This window comes from Oncorhynchus nerka, linkage group LG22 (genome assembly GCF_034236695.1).
Source record: "Oncorhynchus nerka isolate Pitt River linkage group LG22, Oner_Uvic_2.0, whole genome shotgun sequence".
In the NCBI taxonomy this organism is placed as follows: Eukaryota; Metazoa; Chordata; class Actinopteri; order Salmoniformes; family Salmonidae; genus Oncorhynchus; species Oncorhynchus nerka.
In genome coordinates this window covers 96,322,251-96,347,575 of record NC_088417.1, presented here as the reverse complement: position 1 = coordinate 96,347,575, position 25,325 = coordinate 96,322,251, and the positions used below count along the sequence as shown (strand labels likewise).

Sequence of the window (25,325 nt, the reverse complement as noted above, 5' to 3'; positions counted from 1 at the left end):
GTATGTAACACATGGGGTGGATGGGTGTGAATTAATTAATTGTATTATGCATTGTGATGAAATTGTACTTACATATGCTATACAATACATTTACAGTGTATTCACATAGTATTCAGACCCCTGGACCCCCATTTTGTTACGTTGCAGTCTGTTTCCAAAATGCATTTTAAAAAATCCTCAATCTACACACAATACCCCATAATGACAAAGCGAAAACATGTTTAGAATTTTTTTGCAAATGTATTAAAATACATAACAGAAATACCTTATTTACATAAGTATTCAGACTCTTTGCAATGAGACTCAAAATTGAGCTCAGGTGCATCCTGCTTCCATTCATCATCCTTGAGATGTTTCTACAACTTCATTGGAGTCCACCTGTGGTAAATTCAACTGATTGGACATGATTTGGAAAGGCTGTCTATGTAGGGTCCCACAGTTGACAGTGCATGTCAGAGCAAAAACCAAGCTGAGGTCAAAGGAATTGTCCATAGAGCCCCGAGACAGGATTGTGTCGAGGCACAGATCTGAGGAGCAGTACAAAAACATTTCTGCAGCATTGAAGATTCAAGAACACAGTGGCCTCCATCATTCTGAAATGGAAGTTTGGAACCACCATGAATCGTCCTGTAACTGGTCGCCCAATTGCCAAATTGAGTAATCGTGGGAGAAGGGCCTTGGTCAGGGAGGTGACCAAGAACCCGATGGTCACTCTGACAGAGCTCCAGAGTTTCTCTATGGAGATGGGAGAACCTCCCAGAAGGACAACCAACTCTGCAGCACTCCACCAATCACCAATCAGACCTTTATGGTAGAGTGTACAGACAGTGGCTGCTCCTCAGGAAAAGGCACGACAGCCCTCTTCGAGTTTGCCAAAAGGCACCTAAAGGATTCAGACCATGAGAAACACGATTGTCTTGTTTGACGAAACCAAGATTGAACTCTTTGGCCTGAATGCCAAGCGTCACGTCTGGAAGAAACCTGGCACCATCCCTACGGGGAAGCATGGTGGTGGCAGCATCATGCTGTGGGGATGTTTTCAGCGGCAGGGACTGGGAGACTCGTCAGGATCGAGGCAAAGATTAACAGAGCATAGTACAGAGATCCTTGATGAAAACCTGCTCCAAAGCGCTCAGGGCCTCAGACTGGGGTGAAGGTTTACCTTCCAACAGGACAACGACCCTAAGCACACAGCCAAGACAACACAGGAGTGGCTTTGGGACAAGACTCAATGTCCTTGAGTGGCCCAGGCATAGCCCGGACTTGAACCCAATCTAACATCTCTGGAGAGACCTGAAAATAGCTGTGCAGGGACACTCCCCATCCAACCTGACAGAGCTTGAGAGGATCTGCAGAGAAGAATGGGAGAAACTCCCCAAATACAGGTGTGCCAAGCTGGTAGCGTCATACACAAAAATACTCTAGGCTGTAATTGTTGAAGCACCTTTGGCAGCAAAGTACTGAGTAAAGGGTCTGAATACTGATGTGGACTTGATATAACGTTTACCTGGTCGTGCTGCTGCTCCGGTTTCAACTATTCTGCCTGCAGCTATGGAACCCTGACCTGTTCACCGGATCTGCTACCTTGTCCCGGAGCTGCTGTTTTCGACTCGCTCTCTACCGCACCTGCCGTCTAACTGAATGCTCGGCTATGAAAAGCTAACTGACATTTACTCCTGAGGTGCTGACCTGTTGCACCCTCGACAACCACTGTGATTATTATTATCTGACCCTGCTGGTCATCTATGAACGTTTGAACATCTTGGCCATGTTCTGTTATAATCTCTACCCGGCACAGCCAGAAGAGGACTGGCCACCCCACATAGCCTGGTTCCTCTCTAGGTTTCTTCCTAGGTTTTGGCCTTTCTAGGGAGTTTTTCCTAGCCACCGTGCTTCTACACCTGCATTGCTTGCTGTTTGGGGTTTTAGGCTGGGTTTCTGTACAGCACTTTGAGATATCAGCTGATGTAAGAAGGACTTTATAAATACATTTGATTGATATTTCCGTTTGACATTTTTTATACATTTGAAAAAAATCTGTTTTTGCTTTGTCATTATGGGTTAAGTGTGTAGATTGATGAGGGGGAAAAACTATTTCATAAATTTTTTAATACGGCTGTAATGTAACGAAATGTAGAAAAAGTCTAGAGGTCTGAATACTTTGAATGCACTGCATATAAAAAATATATATAGTTACCATGGAGACATTGGAGATATAGCAGATAACAATCATTTAAATAAACCACCATCCTGGGTCACAGTCTCAACAGGACCATAGACTTTCTGGGAAATGTGTAAATGAGATGAAAATTAGAGAGATAGAAAGAGAGGCAAAAGAAAACAGAGGGTATTTTGTGGGCTTTTTGTTTGAGGAAAACAAAATGGAGGCCGATACACAACAGTTAACATAACAAGGATGGTTATGCTGAGAATGGAGAGAAAGAAAATAAAGAACAGAGAATGACAGAAAGATTAAAAAAAGTCTTCAACTCGTCCGATCAGACCAGATAAACCAGGGGAACTGGATGACAACGAACACACACCTCTGAATCGCTCTCTGGTGTGCGCTGGGAGAAGTACATTGTGTCTGGACAACGAGAGCTCTCAGCAGTCTCACTCCCTAAGGTTTACACAGTGAACTCTGGTTACCTAGCAATATGTCGTGGCTGCAGTAGCTTCACTGAATAACGTCAGACTCGCTTTATGCTCAACACCCTCGTCTCAGGGGGTACTGAAACTTTGATGAATCTTGTGATTACTGTAATCAATCATATTTATTTATATAGCCCTTCTTACATCAGCTGATATCTCAAAGTGCTGTACAGAAACCCAGCTTAAAACCCGAAAACAGCAAGCAATGCAGGTGTAGAAGCACGGTGGCTAGGAAAAACTCCCTAGAAAGGCCAAAACCTAGGAAGAAACCTAGAGAGGAACCAGGCTATGAGGGGTGGCCAGTCCTCTTCTGGCTGTGCCGGGTGCTATATTAACGTACCTCTTCTGAATAGCTCCTGGAGGCTCTCAGCACTCTGACTGAGGACAGCCCAGACCTCCTCCTCTTGAAGGGGACCTCCTCGCACCTCCAGAGCTTCAGCCAGAGAGACATGCATCGTCCCTGGGAGGAGAAAATATAAACACACATTATTAGTAAAACGTGCTAAGTGGGGACAGTGGTTTACAGTATATTGCAATTATAACAAAACCAAAAAATGATGGACATGCATCATCCCGGAGGGACCGAAATAACGAATACATTTAAAACATACTTTAGCTTAGTGGTTTGTTGTAATTGGGGAGGGGGGTGTTAATTCCAGGGAGTGGGGATCTCCTGTAAACAGATCTTCTGTTACGTGATTCATTCTTCCACGTGAGTTTTAAAACAGGAGAGGAGAGAAAGAGGATAAAGAATGCGATGTCACTACAACACCAGCACTGTAATACGGGCTAGGTCTCCGATCACATATTTCTCTCCTCCAGCTGACTCGACGCACCGGCCCCCTGACTCGACGCACCGGCCCCCTGACTCGACGCACCGGCCCCCTGACTCGACGCACCGGCCCCTGACTCGATGCACCGGCCCGCTGACGTACTTATAAAAGCCAGGGAGTGTGAGGAATAACAACTCCCTCTATGAACACAGGAGACTATTATATATGAGAAACACCCCCCCCAAAAAAATACCAAAGACTCCAACGACCCGAAACGTGGACTGTTCTCCATGCTACAGTCCGGCAGGCGGTACCGGTGCATCAAGGCTCGGACCAACAGACTCACACAGCTTCTAGACGGTTAAATAGATAACTACTGTTCTACTACAGACTATCCACACTGACTGTGCCCATCGACAGGTCTCTCTCTACACACTCTGACAACCTACGCTGCTGCTAAAATGATTATTGAATAAATAACCCCATTACCCTGCTGTCCATTGATTATTGAGTGTCATTACATTAGTTGTTGTTTATTCTGCTACTAGTCACTATTACTCCTGTTTACAAGTATACATTATCTATTTATCCTGCTACTGGTCACTATTACTCCTGTTTACAGGTAAACTCAAAAAAAATAAAAGAAACGTCCTCTCACTGTCAAGTTTGCTGAAAATAAACGCAATTGACATATAAGATTCAACAGACAAACTGAACAAGTTCCACAGACATGTGACTAGAAGAAATTGAATAATGTGTCCCTGAACAAAGGGGGGGGGGGGAAATCAATATCAAAAGTAACAGTCAATGCTTCTACACCCGTTTGGGGTTTTAGGATGGGTACAGCACTTTGTGACATCAGCTGATGTAAGAAGGGCTTTATAAATACATTTGATTGATTATCTGGAGTGGCCGCCACCGGCATTAAGTACTGCAGTGCATCAGGTTTGCCAGTTCTTGCTGTGAGATGTTACCCCACTCTTCCACCAAGGCACCTGCACGTTCCCAGACATTTCTGGTGGGGGAATGGCCCTAGCCCTCACCCTCCGATCTAGCAGGTCCCAGACGTGCTCAATGGGATTGTGATCCGGGCTCTTCACTGGCCATGGCAAAACACTGACATTCCTGTCTTGCAGGAAATCACACACAGAACAACCAGTATGGCAGGTGGCATTGTCATGCTGGAGGGTCATGTCAGGATGAGCCTGCAGGAAGTGTACCACATGAGGGTGGAGGATGTCTTCCCTGTAACGCACAGCATTGAGTTTGCCTGCAATGACAACAGGCTCAGTCCGATGATGCTGTGACACACTGCCCCAGACCATGATGGACCCTCCACCTCCATATGGATCCCGCTCCAGTGTATAGGCCTCAGTGTAACGCTCATTCCGTCGACGATAAACGTGAATCCGACCATCCCCCCTGGTGAGACAAAACCGCGACTCGTCAGTGAAGAGCGCTTTTTGCCAGTCCTGTCTGGTCCAGCGACGATGGGTTTGTGCCCATAGGCGACGTTGTTGCCGGTGATGTCTGGTGAGGACCTGCCTTACAACAGGCCTACAAGCACAGAGTCCAGCCTCTCTCAGCCTATTGCGGACAGTCTGAGCATTGGAGGGATTGTGCGTTCTTGGTGTAACTTGGACAGTTGTTGCCAATCCCGTACCTGTCCCGCAGGTGTGATGTTCGGATGTACCAATCCTGTGCAGGTGTGGTTACACTCTCTGCCACTGCGAGGACAATCAGCTGTCCGTCCCGTTTCCTTGTAGCGCTGTCTTAGGCGTCTCACAGTACGGACATTGCAATTTATTGCCCTGGTCAGATCTGCAATCCTCATGCCTCCTTGTAAATCAAATCAAAGTTTATTTGTCACGTGCACCGAATACAACATGCCTAAGGCACATTCATGCAGATGAGCAGGGACCTTGGGCATCTTTCTTTTGGCGTTTTTCAGAGTCAGTAGTAAGGCCTCTTTAGTGTCCTAAGTTTTCATAACTGTGACCTTAATTGTCTACCATCTGTCGATTCCACAGGTGCATGTTCATTAACTTTAGGGATAGGGGGCAGCATTTTCACTTTGGATGAATTGCGTGCCCATAGTGAACTGCCTCCTACTCTGTCCCAGATGCTAATATATGCATATTATTATTATTACTATTGGATAAAAAAAACACTGGAGTTTCTAAAACTGTTTGAATTATGTCTGTGAGTATAACAGAACTGATAGGGCAGGCAAACTTCCAAACAGGAAGTGGAAATTCTGGGGCTGGTTGATTTTCAACTCCTCGCCTATTCACATCCCAGTAAGATATGGATCTGTTCGCACTTCCTATGCCTTCCACTAGATGTCAACAGTCAGTAGAACGTGGAATGAAGCCTCTAGTGTGATGTGGGACCGGATGGCAGCTATTTGAGTCAGTGGTCTGGCAGAATGCCAGTTCCTGGTTATGCGCATTACTCTTGAGATCGCCATGCGTTCCATTACTCTGTAGACAAAAACGAATGCACCGGTTGGAAGGTTATTGGATATGATAATAACATCCTGAAGATTGATTCTCTACTTCGTTTGACCAGTTTATTCGACCTGGAATATAACCTTTTGAAGTTTGTCCGAGTTCGCTTGGACCAGCGCCAGCTTTTGGACATGTGAACTAAACGTACTAGCATAAGTAGCTAATTGGACACTATCGAACAAAATTATTTATTGCGGAACTAGGATTCCTGGCACTGCATTCTGATGAAAGATCATCAAAGGTAAGGGAATATTTATGATATAATTTTGTATTTCTGTTGACTCAACATGGCGGAACGTGTGTCCTAGACATGTTATTTGATTATGGTTCATTGAACAAGCGTCAGAAACAGTGTTAAAACCCTTTACAATGAAGATATATTTGGATATTTACGAATTATCTTTGAAAGACAGGTTCCTAAAAAAGGGACATCTTTTTTTTCTGAGTTTATATATTACCATTAGTACATTACTGTCAGTATTTATTATATTCCTTCTACTAGGAACTTTATATGCATACAGGGCTGAAACCTGAGTTCACAAAACATTAGGAACAGGCTCTTAATATTAAGTTGCACTCCATTTTGCCCTCAGAACAACCTCAATTCGTCAGGGCATGGACTCTACAAGGTGTCAAAACCGTTCCACAGGGATGCTGGCCCCTGTTGACTCCAATGCTTCCCACTGTTGGTGTCAAGTTGGCTCGATGTTCTTTGGATGGTGGACCATTCTTGATACACAAACTGTTGAGCGTGAAAATCTCAACAGCGTGGCACTTGACACAAACTAGCTCGCCTGGCACTTGACACAAACCAGCTCGCCTGGCACCTACTACCATCATTCAAAGGCACTTAAATATTTTGTCTTGCCCATTTTAATGGAACACATACAAAATTCATGTTTCAAGGCTTATATTATTATTATTTTTTTTTATCCTTTAATTGAAGTGGATTTAACAAGTGACATCAATAAGAGATCATAGCTTTAATCTGGTCAGTCTCATGTTCCTAATGTTTTGTCCACTCCGTGTATATCCTACTACCAGTCACTTTATATGTATAAACCCACATCAACCACTAATACCCCCGCACGAGTGGTGTAGCGTTTGGCTGGAGCAAGGAGTTTGAGTGGCAAGGGAAAGAGCTTTCAAGGTAAGAATGTCGCTGTACCCGTTTTACACCGGGTTGTATCCTGTCCATGTGGCAAATACATTCTGAATCTATTAAAACATTAGCAGGGGTTAAAACAACAAAAATCCCATGACTGAAACTGAAGTCGATCTCAGATCTATTGTCTGGGGCAATATGCAAAACTATTTGTAAACAAGCGCAATTGAGTAGAGAAATAAAAACGTGGCAGCAAGCTGAGCGAGACCTTAGGTTCTATTTTTTATTTGTAAAGTAGTTTCCTTACAAAAGTTTGATTTATATACATTTTTAGATTTTAGAACCTGCGACCGCTACCATCTGTCCCGGGATACTGCCTGACCAAAAAGCCTGAAGTTGTTTGCCGTAGCTAGCTATTAGCCTCGCTGGTAGCTATCAGTATCAAGCTAGCAGGGTTTCCCACGAACAGCTTGAACACAGTCCGCGACGTGGTTAGCCCTTGTGGATGGGACCGCGAAGGTGTCCCATGCTAATTGAGGCTGTATTCCCTGCTAGCTGTTGCTTTTTCCCCTGTAATCTGACCTGGCTGAGACATTGCTTTCGTGTTCACCACTATGAGGACGTAAAAGGGCACATTTTGGCTTTTGCAATGTGTGTAAGCTCTTTTGTTCACTTAGTTGAGAATTCCCTGTAAGGCGAGAGACACTGAAGACCAGCTAGCCGGCTGTCTCAAATGGAGGTTGCTATTAAAGACCAGCTAGCCTAGCTGTCCGGCAGTCTCTGATGGAGGTTGCTATTGAAGACCAGCTAGCCTAGCTGTCCGGTAGTCTCTGATGGAGGTTGCTATTAAAGACCAGCTAGCCTAGCTGTCCGGCAGTCTCTAATGGAGGTCGCTATTGAAGACCAGCTAGCCTAGCTGTCCGGCAGTCTCTGATGGAGGTTGCTATTAAAGACCAGCTAGCCTAGCTGTCCGGCAGTCTCTAATGGAGGTCGCTATTGAACGTTTTCAACGCTGCAGGAGCTGTGTTCATTTTGCTTTATACCTGGAGAATGTGGACCGCCCAGCCTTTCAATGTAGCAACTGTTGCTCGCAGAGGACTACAGGGGAGAAGTGGCTATTCTTCACAAACAAGTAGTGAACCTAGAGCTCCCACCCTCAGACTCTGAGGCTGTCAGACTCTGGTCCGTTCATTATCCACGATGGATACTACTGCTGGCGGGGGTCCATTGGGCCCCACAGCCATTCGGTCCTCGAGGGGTTTCAAAAATCACTCAAGGCGAAAGAATGGCTGGACTTCCTCAGCCACTGCACCAACTGTCGTCATCTGCAGTCCTATTGTAAGACACATATTGGTTCCCAGGGCAAAAACCTTGTGCTATCCTGGAGCACGAGTACGGGAGATTACAAGGCTGCTTCCGACTGTTTTATGACAGATGCCGGGAACTGACGCTGTCGTAATCCATGTAATCCGGGTTTCCATGATGGCGCAGCAGTAAGACGTGTTTGTTTTTGTCCCATGTAAATATTTTTATTTTTTGGACAATCACGGTATTCTTATCGGCAGACTTAACAGCCTTGGTTTCTCTAATGACTGCCTCGCCTGGTTCACCAACTACTTCTCAGATTGAGTTCAGTGTGTCAAATCGCAGGGCCTGTTGTCCAGACCTCTGGCAGTCTATGGGGGTGCCACAGGGTTCAATTCTCGGACCGACTTTCTTCTCTGTATACATCAATGATGTCGCTCTTGCTGCGGGTGATTCTTTGATCCACGTCTACGCAGACAACACCATTCTGTATACACCTGGCCCTTTTTGGACACTTAACTAACCTCCAAAACAAGCTTCAACCCCATACAACACTCCTTCCGTGGCCTCCAACTGCTCTTAAATGCTAGTAAATCTAAATGCATGCTCTTCAACCGATCGCTGCCTGCACCCGCCCGCCTAGCATCACTAATCTGGATGGTTCGGACTTAGAACATGTGGACAACTATAAATATCTAGGTGTCTGGCAAATGATGACACTGCATTCCATTTCAAATTTACAACAATTTAGAAATGCCATTCTATATTATTAATGACAGATGTTTTATTAAAAATGGTCCCTCCTGAGGCCTCCCGGGTGGCGCAGTACTGCAGCGCCAGCTGTGCCACCAGAGAACCTGGGTTCGCGCCCAGGCTCTGTCGTAACCGGGAGGTCCGTGGGGCAACGCACAATTGGCCTAGCGTCGTCCGGGTTCGGGAGGGCTTGGCCGGTAGGGATATCCTTGTCTCGTCGCGCACCAGCGACTCGTGTGGCGGGCAGTGCGCGCTAACCAAGGTTGCCAGGTGCACGGTGTTTCCTCCGACACATTGGTGCGGCTGGCTTCCGGGTTGGATGCGCGCTGTGTTAAAGAAGCAGTGCAGCTTGGTTGGGTTTGGGTGTATCGGAGGATGCATGACTTTCAACCTTCGTCTCTCCTGAGCCCGTACGGGAGTTGTAGCGATGAGACAAGACAGTAGCTACTGAAACAATTGGATACCACGAAATTGGGGAGAAAAAGGGGTCAAATTCAAAAATAAAATTCAAAAGTCCCTCCTCTTCCTGTTGTCCACAAAAAGGACACAGACTGAACAACTTGACCTGCAGCCACCCAGGCCTGGTCGTCATTGGCTGGCGAGATGTACACAAATCTTGTGTGGTCGTTTCTTATCAAGAACTGCATCTCAACAGCATCAGAGTCCGTCTTAAAATGGGTTACCAGTCACACAAACTGCCTGTGTATATACACCGAGTATACCACGGAAAATACACGATCCATGTCTCAAGGCATAAAAGTCCTTCTTTAACCCGTCTCCTCCCCTTCATTTACACTGATTTGAAGTGGATTTAACAAGTGACATCAATAAGGGATCATAGCTTTCACCTGGATTCCCCTGGTCAGTCATTCTATAAAACATTAGGCTCTTTCCATGAAAAAGTGTATGCCTCTAACCCTAGACTCAGGGACTGATACTCATTTCATTCCCTTGTTTATTTGAGCTAGATGGACTCATTTTTCACTCATCCCTGCTATATATTGACATGTATCATTATGTTGATGTCTTTCCAAAGAAGGGCTAAACTTCCCTTTCATCATGTGATATGGTAAAAAGAAACATCAAATTATAACCTACCAGTGGCACAGGATTTACATTTTAGTATACATTTGTTGTCAGATTGTAAATCACCTAAGGCTTGCCAGTTGCAGTTAACAAGCATGCACAGGGCAGACTACACAGACCAATATTGTCACTGGGGGGTACCCGTAGTTACTCAGGAAGTTAAACTGGATCCAAATAAATAGACCTTTTTATTATGCCATGTGATCACATGCAATGCAGCAGTTAGCAGAACAACGCATGATTACAGTTCATATGAGAACGGGAGAAAGAAACACACACACACACACACACACACACCCTGATGAAAGTAAACTTTGCACAGAATGTTTGCATTCAATCACACTCTAAAATGAGTCAACAATAACAACCTCTCCTCATCCGTTACAGATGTGACACTGCCTGCCCAAATCAGGGTTCATTCTATAACAGCACTGAATGGATAAACATTTCTTTATTGTTTCATTAACCTTCCGACTTGGTCAGAAACACAGGGGGACCGATGGGGGGGTACCAAAACAAGCTATGTGAGCCCATGGTCAAAAGCTGTGAATTCTGGTTGACTGAAAATAGAGCCTTTCTATCCTACCTTGTACTAAAAAATAAAATAACGTTTTTTTTTTTAAAGGCCAAATGTAAATACACACATTCAAGGTAAATCTTTAAAATAGTTCAATAAAGAATTAAGGGATTTTGGTTTTTCCATGCGCAGGTTGACCTTTCTATTGGAATTGCTCATAAGTAATGTACTAAATAGGGTGGCAGTTAGGACTATCATAGACATGCCTCATTTACAGTAGTTTAACTGCAGAACTAACACGTGTTCCACTAGAGACGTGTCTTAACAAATCTCTGCTTGGGAAAAACCTTTGAATTCATTTCATACAGTCAAATGAGGCAAGACCTGAGAACAAGTCTAAACAATGTAGGGTCTACATTCAATCAGCTTCATATCGTCGGGGTATGGACTCTATGATGTGCCAAGCGTCAAGTCTGGAGGAAACCTGGCACCATCCCTATGGTGGGGGCAGCATTATGCTGTGGGGATGTTTTTTAGCAGCAGGGACTGGGAGACTAGTCAGGATCGAGATAAAGATGAACAGAGAAAAGTACAGAGATCCTTGATGAAAACCTGCTCCAGAGCACTCAGGACCTCAGACTGGGGTGAAGGTTCATCTTCCAACAGCACAACGACCCTAAGCACACAGCCAAGACAACGCAGGAGTAGCGTCAGGACAAGTCTGCAGAGAGAAATGGGAGAACCCCCCCCCCCCCAATACAGGTGTGCCAAGCTTATAGCTTCATACCCAAGAAGACTCAAGGCTGTAATTGCTGCCAAAGGTGCTTCAACAAAAGTACTGGGTAAAGGGTCTGAATAGTTATCTACAGTTGAAGTCAGAAGTTTACATACTCTTATGTTGGAGTCAATAAAACTTGTTTTTCAACCACTCCACAAATTTCTTGTTAACATTCTATAGGTTTTGGCAAGTCGGTTAGGACGTCTACTTTGTGCATGACAAGTAACTTTCCCAACTACTGTTTACAGGCAGATTATTTCACTGTTTCACAATTCCAGTGGGTCAGAAGTTTACATACACTAGGTTGACTGAATTTAAACAGCTTGGAAAATTCCAGAAAATGATGTCATGGCTTTAGAAGCTCCTGATAGGCTAACTGACATCATTTGATCAAGGCCTACAGGAAACGAATGATCTCTGAAATTGCAAACAAAGGTTTCTGTACCAAATATTAAGTTCTGCTTTTCTGATGTATTAAATACTTATGTCATGCAATAAAATGCAAATTAATTACTTAAAAATCATACAATGTGATTTTCTGGATTTTTGTTTTAGATTCCGTCTCTCACAGTGGAAGTGTACCTATGATTTTTAAAAATACAGACCTCTACATGCTTTGTAAGTAGGAAAACATGCAAATTCGGCAGTGTATCAAATACTTGTTCTCCCCACTGTATATAGGATTTGATACTGTGATTTTATCGCTCACCATATGTCTGCTGCAGAGAGACAAGACAGAGCCATGACAAAACTAGTTTTGATCGGTCATGGAAATAAAAGTGCTGAAAACAAATGTATTCCCAAAATGGAGAACAGTTTGTGCTGAGTTTGCAGTGCGGGGGGATTCAGAGTGTCTATGATTAACGGGCAAGGTGAAGCACATCATAGAGGACACCACACAAAATGTTGCCCAATGTTAAGAATAGGAGCAGGGTAAGTTGTTCCATCAGCCATCGAGCTGCTGGACCAGTGGGACAGTAGGCTGTAGGCCGTGAATACAGTACGTGAACATGTCAAATCTGTGACTTTCACGTTTTCAGTACTGCATGTAATAGTGTTGTGTATTTGTATGCCGACGCCACACAAAAAAATGGTTTTATGTAAATGGACAATAAAAGTATTTCTTACAGTAGTTTGTAAGTCGCTCTGGATAAGAGCGTCTGCTAAATGACTTAAATGTAATGTAAATGTAAATTACACAGTAGAGAACTCTACAGTTGAGTACACTAGAATATATTGTACTTTACTGTGCTGTACAAACTTGTGAAACAGACATCTTTGATTGGTTTAGACTTTATCCAGACCAATCAAATTTGGTCTTTTTTTTAGGGCAGAGCTCATTAAAAATAGCAGCATATACTAGTGTGTAAAAATAACACCCAAATAAGCAAAAGGAAGATATTTCATATGTATACCTTGTGTACCTATTTAGGATACATCACCATGAAGAGAATGATATTAATTTCCATAATTATTAATTTCTTATGCATCAGGATCCCATGATAAAATTCCGTTACAGAAAGGTAGTTAGTTACCAGGGTAGTTAGTTACCAGGGTAGTTAGTTAGTTACCAGGTTAGTTAGTTACCAGGTTAGTTAGTTACCAGGTAGTTAGTTACCAGGGTAGTTAGTTACCAGGGTAGTTAGTTACCAGGTGTAAATCCATTTCACTTACTGTAGTCCAATAACCAAAGTAGATTTGTGTCACGTCATAAACGTAGACGTAACATAACATAGCTGACACCCCATTCTTTCTGCATACATCGTTGAATCTTAAGTCGGAGCAGATATTTAAGAGGTTTTTTTGGGGGGGGGGGGGAAACGTGGATATAAAAACAGAGGGAGGTTTTACCGAAATTCTAGTTACCAAACTTTGCATATGCCCAGTTCTTCCAGTAAATGTTATTGTAAAATGTCCAGCGTACATTGTTAAAAGTAGTCCTTGTGCATAGAGAGTTATTGATTAGACAGTTGTTGATAAGACAGCCGCTGGTTCACCCAACCTGTCGAATGGCAATTTAAAATATGTTCATGTCCATTCCATTATCTATATTTCAATGGGTTTTCTATGGAGGATTGACAGTATGATTTAAAACTGATATGTTTTGGCTGAGAAATGTAATAAAATTTACATTTTAACTTTTCAAAAATGGTACCATAAAGATGGTTGGAGGGCCACACATCAGAGATTAACTTGAATGGGAATACCTATCACCCACCCTGTATTCCTGAGAATGTTATGACTGAACCAACAGCACAACAAACATCTCAGATGTAAAGTAGGGTTTCGCTACAACATAATAAACATGTATTTGGTGAGGAATTTACTAGACTAAAAATTGGTAGCATTTTTCTTGTTGTGAAATTTTTTAAACATTTTAAAACGTAAGAAATTATTCTAAAAAAATAGTTTGACAACCTTGTGTGTAAGCTTTTAAAAATGTTAGCAATCTCACACCGTTTATCTTTTCCAGTGATTGAGGTTTCTAATGTCTCACGGTATGGTGGCAGGGCCTCAACTTTCAGCACCTTTACCTCTTATAGTCACTTCCTACAAATGATACATCCAGCTCAATGGAAGTCCCACTAATAAAGAAATAGTTGTTTGATGCCTTCTTTCCACTAAACTTTTTTCATCGTTGTCACTCTCTCCAATGGCACCCTATCCCCATAGTGCCATATGGGCCCTAGTCAAAAGTAGTGCACTATATAGGGAATAGGGTTCCATAGGGCTCTGGTCTAAAGTAGTGCACTATATAGGGAAAAGGGTTTCATTTGGGATGCATGCAGTGTGATAAACCCCAGCTGCTAGGCTGGGGCGATAAAGTACGTTTAAATCCTCTGAATCCCATTGCGATGTGATGCAAGTGAAGTATAGGAAGCGTCAGGTTTAAAAGGGATTACATTTAACTAAGCAAAAACCATTAGTACCTAAATAGGTGTGCGTCACATTTCAATTGAAATGTGGAGTCAGACCGTCTGTGGGGTTTACTGCCTGTTGCTGTAATGCTGATGTAACAGGGCTACATCAGTTATGGGTTGTAGTGTTTCCCCTATATCTGTTTGGATGAATGCCCCAGGAAGAAACCAGTTGCTGCTCACCACCACCACCAAATAAAGCTCTAAAAACAGATTCTGTCGTGAATATTACACGCTGGGATAGATCGGTTTTGCAGAAACCCCTGCTAAATCCTGAAGCTTATCTAACGCAATCCACACTGGTCAAAATGCAGAAGAAGACAAAAATAGCTAAGAATCAGCATCACAATCTACAAAATCAGCCAAATGGGTGCAAATGAGGACACAATTATTCTAATGGATGGTAAGTGGATCAGTACAGTAGAGTTGATGAATAGGCATGCAGGGATAGGAATACATATTTATGCAAGAATGCAAGTTAAAATACTTTAGTCAATGGGATGGATCCAGGACCAAAGGGAAAGTGGGTTACAACCCATAACGATACTCATTAAAAAAAAAAACAGAATGGGTGAGAGTGAGTAGCGTGGAGAGGACGTTGGCCCATTTGTTTAGCGTTCTTGTTATTTCAACAGAGACCTAACAGTGGAATGTTTTTATCCTGACAGAGGCTGCTATGGAGGGCAGGCCCTATTCTGAGAGAGAGAGACAGAGAGAGAGACAGAGAGAGAGACAGAGAGAGAGACAGAGAGAGAGACAGAGAGAGAGACAGAGAGAGAGACAGAGAGAGAGACAGAGAGAGAGACAGAGAGAGAGACAGAGAGAGACACAGAGAAAGAGCTGGCATGCGAGAGAGAGAGAGAGCTGGCGGGCGAGAGATAAAAAGAAAGGGCGTGAGAGAGAAATTAAAAAGAGAGAAGGCAAGAAAGAAACTGCACGAGAGTGAAAAAGAGCAAGAGAGCGAAAGGGTGTGAGTGAGAGTCATTTTCTCTTTCCAAAAGGGGGTTGGTTTATTTTATTCCAAGTTATTTCTCACACTACATTTAGAGAGGAACAAACTAAGACCACTATGTCACAGTCACAAGAAGGTGCTATACATGGTCACAAGCTAGGTTGTATATTCTAACATCCACAAAGAAAAAGAAATGCACCTTTTCCCACCAGTGGTGCGTTTCCACCAAACTGTTGCAGATCAAAATGAGTGTGTGATGACGTGATGACGTACTGCACACAAAACACACTTTTTGATTAGAAAGTGCAACGGACAGTTTTTAGAAACATGAAAATGTATTCAAATCTGTTCAGATACACCCCCAGGATGAACTACACTTTTCTTTTTGTTACATTTGTGACAAGCGTGCACTCAGTAATTTTCATAAATTCATATAGAGTGTTTGGGAATGACATACAATACTGGACAAAGCTGCCAAGGCAAAGGGTGGCTACTTGGAAGATTCAAAAATATATTTTGATTTGTTTAACTTTTTTAGACTACTACATGATTCCATATGTGTTATTTCATAGTTTTGATGTCTTCACTAATTATTCTACAATGTAGAAAAGAGTAAAAAATAAAGAGAAACCCTTGAATGAGTATGTGTGTCCAAACCTTTAAACTGGTCTTGTATACTAAGGAATTTGTGAAAATTCTGTAGCAATATCGAGTGGGAAAACAGCTGTGCGTTTGGACAATGAGTAGACACTGCAGTAAATAAAACATCTGTCCTGTCCAGGACCGGCGTCTACACAGACCGGTGGGCTATGTATAGCCCAGCAGAGCTTCATTAGGCCTTTATCATTAGGCCGCACGGGCCTGCCATCATTCACTTGCCAAAAGCCACACCTGAATGGATTTCTGCAAATACCACAGGAGTCCTTACATTTGGGAACTTTACAGTCTATTGATAAAACACCATGAAAAGATGGGCAACTGGTGGAGAGAGCGTATGCACATCAACAACAAGAGCAACAACTAATGCTAGCCAGAGTGAGATGCACTCAAATCTAAAGAGGCAACCAACACTAGATAAATGTTATCAAACTTTTTCAGCTAGTTGGCCCGTCAACTGCACTGATAAACGATGGGGAACAGTAGCCTGCTGGTCCTTCTGCAGCTTGCCCTGCTAATGCACGCTTAATGCACGCTCGGCTTGCCAATGCACGCTCGGCCTGCCAATGCACGCTCGGCCTGCCAATGCACGCTCGGCCTGCCAATGCGGCCTGCCAATGCACGCTTGTCCCAACCCACGTTTTGACAACAGAAAGGGAACTTGCCTGCCTCACAAATACATTTGACTGACAACAGATATGCTAATTTTGGACAACAGTCATTCATGTTCAGAATAGCTAGCAAAGCAATTCACATGTTTTGCTAGCTAACCTGCATGTCTATCTGTAGGCAGTGAAAAGCAATGAGGGGATTAAATCAGTGGAGGAAAAAACATGTTTTTTATTTTATTTTACACGAGCAACTGCGACCCACACTGGCCATGGTTTTATAAGAAAAAAACATGTCCCTTTATAAATGTCTACAGGATGCTGTATATAGCATTTTAAAATTAAAACAAAACATAATATTTATCCAGCCTTTGCTGCTATGCTTGCAGATGTGCATAATATGCTGCGACTAATCAAAAGGTATTTAATAACTTTTTTTTTTTTTTATTAAAAAGCAGCTATAAGTTTAAACATGTTTTTCGTGTTTTTGCACAGCATGGATCACCAGTGCAGTTGAATGCAGCATTGCTGTATGGTCCTGTAGTTAAGTAGCCAGCCTAGACTACTGCTCTAATGTTGTTGTAACAGGCCTACTACATGTTCTACTGCTCTAATGTTGCTGTAACAGGCCTTCTACATGTTATACTGCTCTAATGTTGTTGTAACAGGCCTACTACATGTTATACTGCTCTGTTGAAACAGGCCTGTTGAAAACAGGCCTACTACATGTTATACTGCTCTAATGTTGTAACAGGCCTACTACATGTTATACTGCTCTAATGTTGTTGTAACAGGCCTACTACATGTTCTACTGCTCTAATGTTGCTGTAACAGGCCTTCTACATGTTATACTGCTCTAATGTTGTTGTAACAGGCCTACTACATGTTATACTGCTCTAATGTTGAAACAGGCCTACTACATGTTATACTGCTCTAATGTTGTAACAGGCCTACTACATGTTATACTGCTCTAATGTTGTTGTAACAGGCCTACTACATGTTCTACTGCTCTAATGTTGCTGTAACAGGCCTACTACATGTTATACTGCTCTAATGTTGTAACAGGCCTACTACATGTTATACTGCTCTAATGTTGTAACAGGCCTACTACATGTTATACTGCTCTAATGTTGTAACAGGCCTACTACATGTTCTACTGCTCTAATGTTGTTGTAACAGGCCTACTACATGTTCTACTGCTCTAATGTTGTAACAGGCCTATTACATGTTATACAATGTTAACAGGCCTACTGCTCTAATGTTGTAACAGTAACAGTTCTACTGCCTAATGTTGTTGTAACAGGCCTACTACATGTTCTACTGCTCTAATGTTGTAACAGGCCTATTACATGTTATACTGCTCTAATGTTGTTGTAACAGGCCTACTACATGTTATACTGCTCTAATGTAACAGGCCTATTACATGTTATACTGCTCTAATGTTGTTGTAACAGGCCTACTACATGTTATACTGCTCTAATGTAACAGGCCTACTACATGTTATACTGCTCTAATGTTGTTGTAACAGGCCTACTACATGTTCTACTGCTCTAATGTTGTTGTAACAGGCCTACTACATGTTATACTGCTCTAATGTTGTTGTAACAGGCCTACTACATGTTCTACTCCTCTAATGTTGCTGTAACAGGCCTACTACATGTTCTACTGCTCTAATGTTGCTGTAACAGGCCTACTACATGTTCTACTGCTCTAATGTTGTTGTAACAGGCCTACTACATGTTCTACTCCTCTAATGTTGCTGTAACAGGCCTACTACATGTTATACTGCTCTAACATTGCTGTAATAGGCCTCTACTTGCTTGTCCTCTGCATATGGTGTTTTGTTGCAGGTTTAGTTTTTTTGGTTATTCATTATGAAGCTTTAAAAACCAAAGCCAGACTGCAACATTTTAGTAGCTTAGCTAGGGCTGTGTGTCTGTAGAACTACACGTTCCCTCCACTGTGCGTTGTAGAACGGGACAAACACATTTCAGAGCAATTGAAGTTAAAGCCTGATGTGCTGGCATTGGTAAATGTAATTTCATAAAGTAGATGGCTCAACTGTTGACTCGCTTGGTTGTCCTAGTTGGCCCACAGGCTTTGTGTTCGACAGGCACGCTAGCCTATTTCCCCCCCTTATGACAGACTTGTGATCATTGCCCTTGCAGGTTTGATTATATTGACATTTCCAGCCTTAGTCGCCCATAAAACAGTGCATCCTGAATGGGTGGAGGCAGCAAACAATGATAGCAATATTTTTTTGACTACAAAGAAAATGTATTGGTGAATTATATTAAATCAAGCATTGAACTGCATCCATCTATCCTGCAAAAAAAATGCCTTAGTGAACGTCGCCTCGGCGTACGTCACGACATTTATAAAATTGTTCCGAAACGTTTCCATCATATATAAAAACTGTGGATGGAAACATGGTTAGTGTCACATGAAGGATATTAACTAATACTACTATGGTATACAGGGTAACAGTCATGAAGGATATTAACTAAGACTACTATGGTATACAGGGTAACAGTCATGAAGGATATTAACTAAGACTACTATGGTATACAGGGTAACAGTCATGAAGGATATTAACTAAGACTACTATGGTATACAGGGTAACAGTCATGAAGGATATTAACTAAGACTACTATGGTATACAGGGTAACAGTCATGAAGGATATTAACTAAGACTACTATGGTATACAGGGTAACAGTCATGAAGGATATTAACTAAGACTACTATGGTATACAGGGTAACAGTCATGAAGGATATTAACTAAGACTACTATGGTATACAGGGTAACAGTCATGAAGGATATTAACTAAGACTACTATGGGATATAACAGGGTAACAGTCATTAAGGATATTAACTAAGACTACTATGGTATACAGGGTAACAGTCATGAAGGATATTAACTAAGACTACTATGGTATACAGGGTAACAGTCATGAAGGATATTAACTAAGACTACTATGGTATAGGGTAACAGGGGATAACAGTCATGAAGGATATTAACTAAGACTACTATGGTATAGAGGGTAACAGTCATGAAGGATATTAACTAAGACTACTATGGTATACAGGGTAACAGTCATGAAGGATATTAACTAAGACTACTATGGTATAGAGGGTAACAGTCATGAAGGATATTAACTAAGACTACTATGGTATACAGGGTAACAGTCATGAAGGATATTAACTAAGACTACTATGGTATAGAGGGTAACAGTCAAGAAGGATATTAACTAAGACTACTATGGTATACAGGGTAACAGTCATGAAGGATATTAACTAAGACTACTATGGTATACAGGGTAACAGTCACATGAAGGATATTAACTTAAGAGTCCCTAGTCTTAGGTTGTCCCAAATGGCACCCTATATCAACATTTTATTTGTCACATTCGCAAAATACAACAGGTGTAAACCTTACAGTGAAATGCTTACTAACAAGCGCTTAAACAACAATGCAGTTTTACGAAGTGTTAAAGTATTTACTAAAATATACTGAAAAAATATAAACAGACAACAGAAAAAGCAGTAATAATTAAAGAGCAACAGTGACGAGGCATTATACAGGGGGTACAGGTACAGAGTCAATGTGGAGGCTATATACAGGGGGTACAGGTACAGAGTCAATGTGGAGGCTATATACAGGGGGTACAGGTACAGAGTCAATGTGGAGGCTATATACAGGGGGTACAGGTACAGAGTCAATGTGGAGGCTTTATACAGGGGTACAGGTACAGAGTCAATGTGGAGGCTATATACAGGGGGTACAGGTACAGAGTCAATGTGGAGGCTATATACAGGGGTACAGGTACAGAGTCAATGTGGAGGCTATATACAGGGGTACAGGTACAGAGTCAATGTGGAGGCTTTAGGGGTACAGGTACAGAGTCAATGTGGAGGCTATATACAGGGGGTACAGGTACAGAGTCAATGTGGAGGCTTTATACAGGGGGTACAGGTACAGAGTCAATGTGGAGGCTTTATACAGGGGGTACAGGTACAGAGTCAATGTGGAGGCTTTATACAGGGGGTACAGGTACAGAGTCAATGTGGAGGCTTTATACAGGGGGTACAGGTACAGAGTCAATGTGGAGGCTTTATACAGGGGTACAGGTACAGAGTCAATGTGGAGGCTTTATACAGGGGTACAGGTACAGAGTCAATGTGGAGGCTTTATACAGGGGGTACAGGTACAGAGTCAATGTGGAGGCTTTATACAGGGGGTACGGGTACAGAGTCGATGTGGAGGCTTTATACAGGGGGTACGGGTACAGAGTCGATGTGGAGGCTTTATACAGGGGGTACAGGTACAGAGTCGATGTGGAGGGTTTATACAGGGGGTACAGGTACAGAGTCGATGTGGAGGCTATATACAGGGGGTACGGGTACAGAGTCAATGTGGAGGCTTTATACAGGGGGTACCGGTACAGAGTCGATGTGGAGGCTTTATACAGGGGGTACAGGTACAGAGTCGATGTGCTGGGGGCACAGGTTAGTCAAGGTAATATGTACATGTAGGTAAGAGTGACTAGTGCACTATTTTTGAGAAGAGCACTATGGACCCTGGTCCATAGTGGGTGGCATGTGGGACGTAGCCCTACTCTGTGGTGCTGTAGTGTTTTTCCCTCTCGCTGGTCTGACTGATGCAGTTACTCACCATGAAAAACAACCCACTCTGTAAAATTACATTGAATCAGACAGATAACATAAATTACCTCAGATTTACTGCCATTTTTCTCTGCCTTTTAGGCCTAACAGAGATTTTTTTTTTTTTTAAAGGAGACTGCAAAAAAACACACACACACCTTCCTTTCCGAACTTCACAGAAATCCCTCAAAAAGTCACAAGTAATAATGGACAACTTTTGGAAGCAATCAAAAAGAAAAGCTGAAACTGTTACACATGCAGGCTTAGTTTCCAACAGCATAATGATTCAGAGATCTGAAAACAAGCGGTTGGTTCATTTTCTCCATACGTTGGAGCAGAGGTTGGGTCAGAGATGGTAAAACCATTTGGATCAGAAGGGGGGGGGGGGGGGGCAACTGTAATAGTGATAGGGGGAGAAGGAAAAATATATATTATCGACAGCTGCATATCACAATATTATTTTTGAATGATATGGATATTTGACTAAGTATGAATGTGTATTTATTTGAGTTTTTGCTTTGTAGCACCTAACAGATGAAACATTATGGCGTCTTAAAAAGGAAGCAGGCTAAAGGCAAAATGTCACAAATATTCCACAACTTTAATTTATTATCTCAGTTATGATTTAAAATACAATACATGTCAACATTCCTTCCTCCAAAGGACCCTTCTATAGAGTCAATTGTGAAAATTCATGGTCCTGTTTTGTTCTAGTTTCGTGAGGAAAGAGCTTTCCTGGTCAGGTGAAAGAGCAACGCCTTTCCTGGTCAGGTGACAGAGTAACGCCTTTCCTGGTCAGGTGACAGAGCAACGCCTTTCCTGGTCAGGTGAAAGAGCAACGCCTTTCCTGGTCAGGTGAAAGAGCAACGCCTTTCCTGGTCAGGTGAAAGAGCAACGCCTTTCCTGGTCAGGTGAAAGAGCAACGCCTTTCCTGGTCAGGTGAAAGAGCAACGCCTTTCCTGGTCAGGTGAAAGAGCAACGCCTTTCCTGGTCAGGTGACAGAGCAACGCCTTTCCTGGTCAGGTGACAGAGCAACGCCTTTCCTGGTCAGGTGACAGAGCAACGCCTTTCCTGGTCAGGTGACAGAGCAACGCCTTTCCTGGTCAGGTGACAGAGCAACGCCTTTCCTGGTCAGGTGACAGAGAAACGCCTTCCCTGGTCAGGTGACAGAGCAACGCCTTTCCTGGTCAGGTGAAAGAGCAACGCCTTTCCTGGTCAGGTGACAGAGCAACGCCTTTCCTGGTCAGGTGACAGAGCAACGCCTTCCCTGGTCAGGTGACAGAGCAACGCCTTCCCTGGTCAGGTGACAGAGCAACGCCTTTCCTGGTCAGGTGACAGAGCAACGCCTTCCTGGTCAGGTGACAGAGCAACGCCTTCCCTGGTCAGGTGACAGAGCAACGCCTTCCCTGGTCAGGTGACAGAGCAACGCCTTCCCTGGTCAGGTGACAGAGCAACGCCTTCCCTGGTCAGGTGACAGAGCAACGCCTTTCCTGGTCAGGTGACAGAGCAACGCCTTTCCTGCTTTCGTTCTGTCACTCATTCTCCTTTAAATGCGAGGGAAAACATCCTGTTGTTGATGTTTTGATGACAGGCAGCTAGACATAAAGCAGGTCCATCATTACTAAGCCCTTCAGTCATCTCTCTCTCCCCCTTTCGCCCCCACTCCCTCTCCATCTCCATCTCTCGCAGCACTCTATTGGTCTTCACCTCATCCGCCCATTCCTGCTCATCACAGCATTACCATGGAGACACTGACATGCAGCTCATGGTTTTTTACTAAACCACCCCCCCAGTTCACTCCTGATTCCGGGATTTCTGACATCCCTGACTTCAACCGGGAATTCAGAAAAATCTGGGTAAAGTTCCCAGAAAGTTTCTGAAATGTTGCAACCTAAGACTCAACGTTCCTATTCTTATGTTTTCCTATTTCTTATTGTTGTTGCATTGTCAAGAAAGGAGCCTGAAAGTAAACATTTAGTTGGATGAGAGATAGAGAAGATACATAAGATACATATCTACACACATCTTATCTACACACAATGTGCACCATGTACATACAACTAGTGAAACATGTTGGTTTTCCCCATAGCATTATAACTAACATAAATACTGCCTTTTAGCCTACCAGTGATAAAGGAGCAATGGAACACCTTCCTAATCAAACTTTTCCTTGTTAAAACTGGGACTTTGCTCATTAGTTGCTGAATGGCCAAACCCCCCAAAATAACTTTTGTTATATGGGACAAATTGTTCATTCATCTTCTGCCGATCTACCATTCCAGTGTTTAATTGCTATATTGTAATTACGTGGCCACCATGGCCTATTTATTTCCTTAATTTACCTAATTTGCACTCACTGTATATAGACTTTTTGTTTTCTTTTGTTCTACTGTATTATTGACTGTATGTTTTGTTTATTCCATGTGTAACTCTGTGTTGTTGTATTTGTCGAACTGCTTTGCTTTATCTTGGCCAGGTCGCAGTTGCAAATGAGAACTTGTTCTCAACTAGCCTACCTGGTTAAATAAAGGGGAAATAAAAATACATTAAAAAGTCCTAAACCTGAGTGTTGACTTTACAAACATCTTATAGTTATGGATTGGGGGAGGGGAGAACTGCATTGGGCTTTATACAATGTTGTCAACCAAGGAACCAAGACTAGATAGGTGGATGCTTCTCTATTTAAAATCTGAAAGTTAAGTGACATTCAAGGAACAGCTGAAATTCTATATTGAGTCATGATGCATGAATCTAATTGAACACGAGTTAGATTATCTAGCTGTAGTCCCCATGAGGATTCCACAGGTTTCAGATGATACAGGCCTATATGTAACCTACAATCTGACAGAACCGACAAAATGACCCTTGGTGGATTTCAACACTGGCTTCTAATGCAACTGTGAGCCTTTTATTTGGAATGATGATTAATATTATGCATTAGACCTTTTAGATTGAAGTTTAAACATCGTAACAAATGTACACAGGGCAATGTTGCAGTTGATTCAGCTGGCTACTTCAGAGCGCTGATACTGGTTTTTTTTGTTGTTCCATCCTGTGGCATCTCGTGCTACAGCATTTTTTCCTCGAGCGATACCTTCCTTTACAACATTGTTGCAACACACATTCCATACTACGTTCAAACCACATAGGTCAAGTTTCTACTAAAACGCAGCAACTATGTAACCATTAAAAGACAAGTAACGAAAAGTAAGACTATTTTTTTAATGGGTGTTTCCGCACATTCCGGTCTGAAAAAAGGTTGGCTTTAACCCCATGATAACAAAGCTATAACACTAGCACCGTGTCGGTTGTGAACAGCGAGTGATAGGCTGAGTAGTGCTAGCCGCTTTGCACGTCCATAAACTTTTATGCTAAATAAACTTTAAAGAAAGCTCAACCTCTGGAAAAATAGATACAAAATAGTCAACTTACCGAGCGATGTATGACACTAAAGAGCTTGAAGGAAAAATGTTCGCAGTCCGACTATCCTACAGAAGCGTAAACAGACGAAACAAAACGTCATCGCATCCACAATAGAACATCTTAAAGTTGACCGCTGCCGCGAGACTGTCGGAAAGGATGCAACAGGTTAATGTCCTCACGACAACGTATTCGATCAAAAAATATATATATATCCGTTAAAGATCATGTGGTTAAAAGCAACAAAATCCTGCGTTGAAAAATAATAATAATTTTAAACAGTCGTGGCGGGTTTGCCTGTCAATCCCCAGTTTGTTCGGCGAAGCCCAGTAACCATTACTGCTTATGAGCGTTTTCCTTCTCCAGTCCCCTCCCTTCTCCCGTCTAGCTGTGGCGGACTGGGAGGAACCAGACGCCATATTCACACTGTTCATTGGCTCTTTGCAGGGGGACCGTCTTCGTCATATAAGCATCTGAGACGTCTCTATAGTTACCCTCAACTGGGAGGAAGATACTGTACAGTAGGCTAAGGCTACTAATGTTGATATAGGTGTACCAGTACTCTTTTGGTCAAGTATAAAATCTGTCCAATGTTTTCCATATGTGGTTTTCTAGGGATAGGGGGTA

General features: G+C 42.7%; 1 protein-coding gene across 4 annotated transcripts in view; it reads right to left on the bottom strand.

Moving 5' to 3' along the window:
• ptpn13 (protein tyrosine phosphatase non-receptor type 13) overlaps nucleotides 1-25,062 on the bottom strand; it is a 179,564-nt gene extending 154,502 nt beyond the window's left edge. For all 4 annotated transcript variants that reach the window (XM_065007620.1, XM_065007623.1, XM_065007621.1 and 1 more), the window contains exons 1-2: nucleotides 24,711-25,062; nucleotides 2,993-3,112 (exon numbers count right to left, since the gene is read on the bottom strand). In XM_065007620.1, the coding sequence (XP_064863692.1) occupies nucleotides 2,993-3,107 (115 nt within the window). In that variant the 5' untranslated portion in view covers nucleotides 3,108-3,112; nucleotides 24,711-25,062. The remainder of the gene's footprint in view (nucleotides 1-2,992; nucleotides 3,113-24,710) is intronic.
• Between the last annotated feature and the right edge of the window lie 263 nt (nucleotides 25,063-25,325).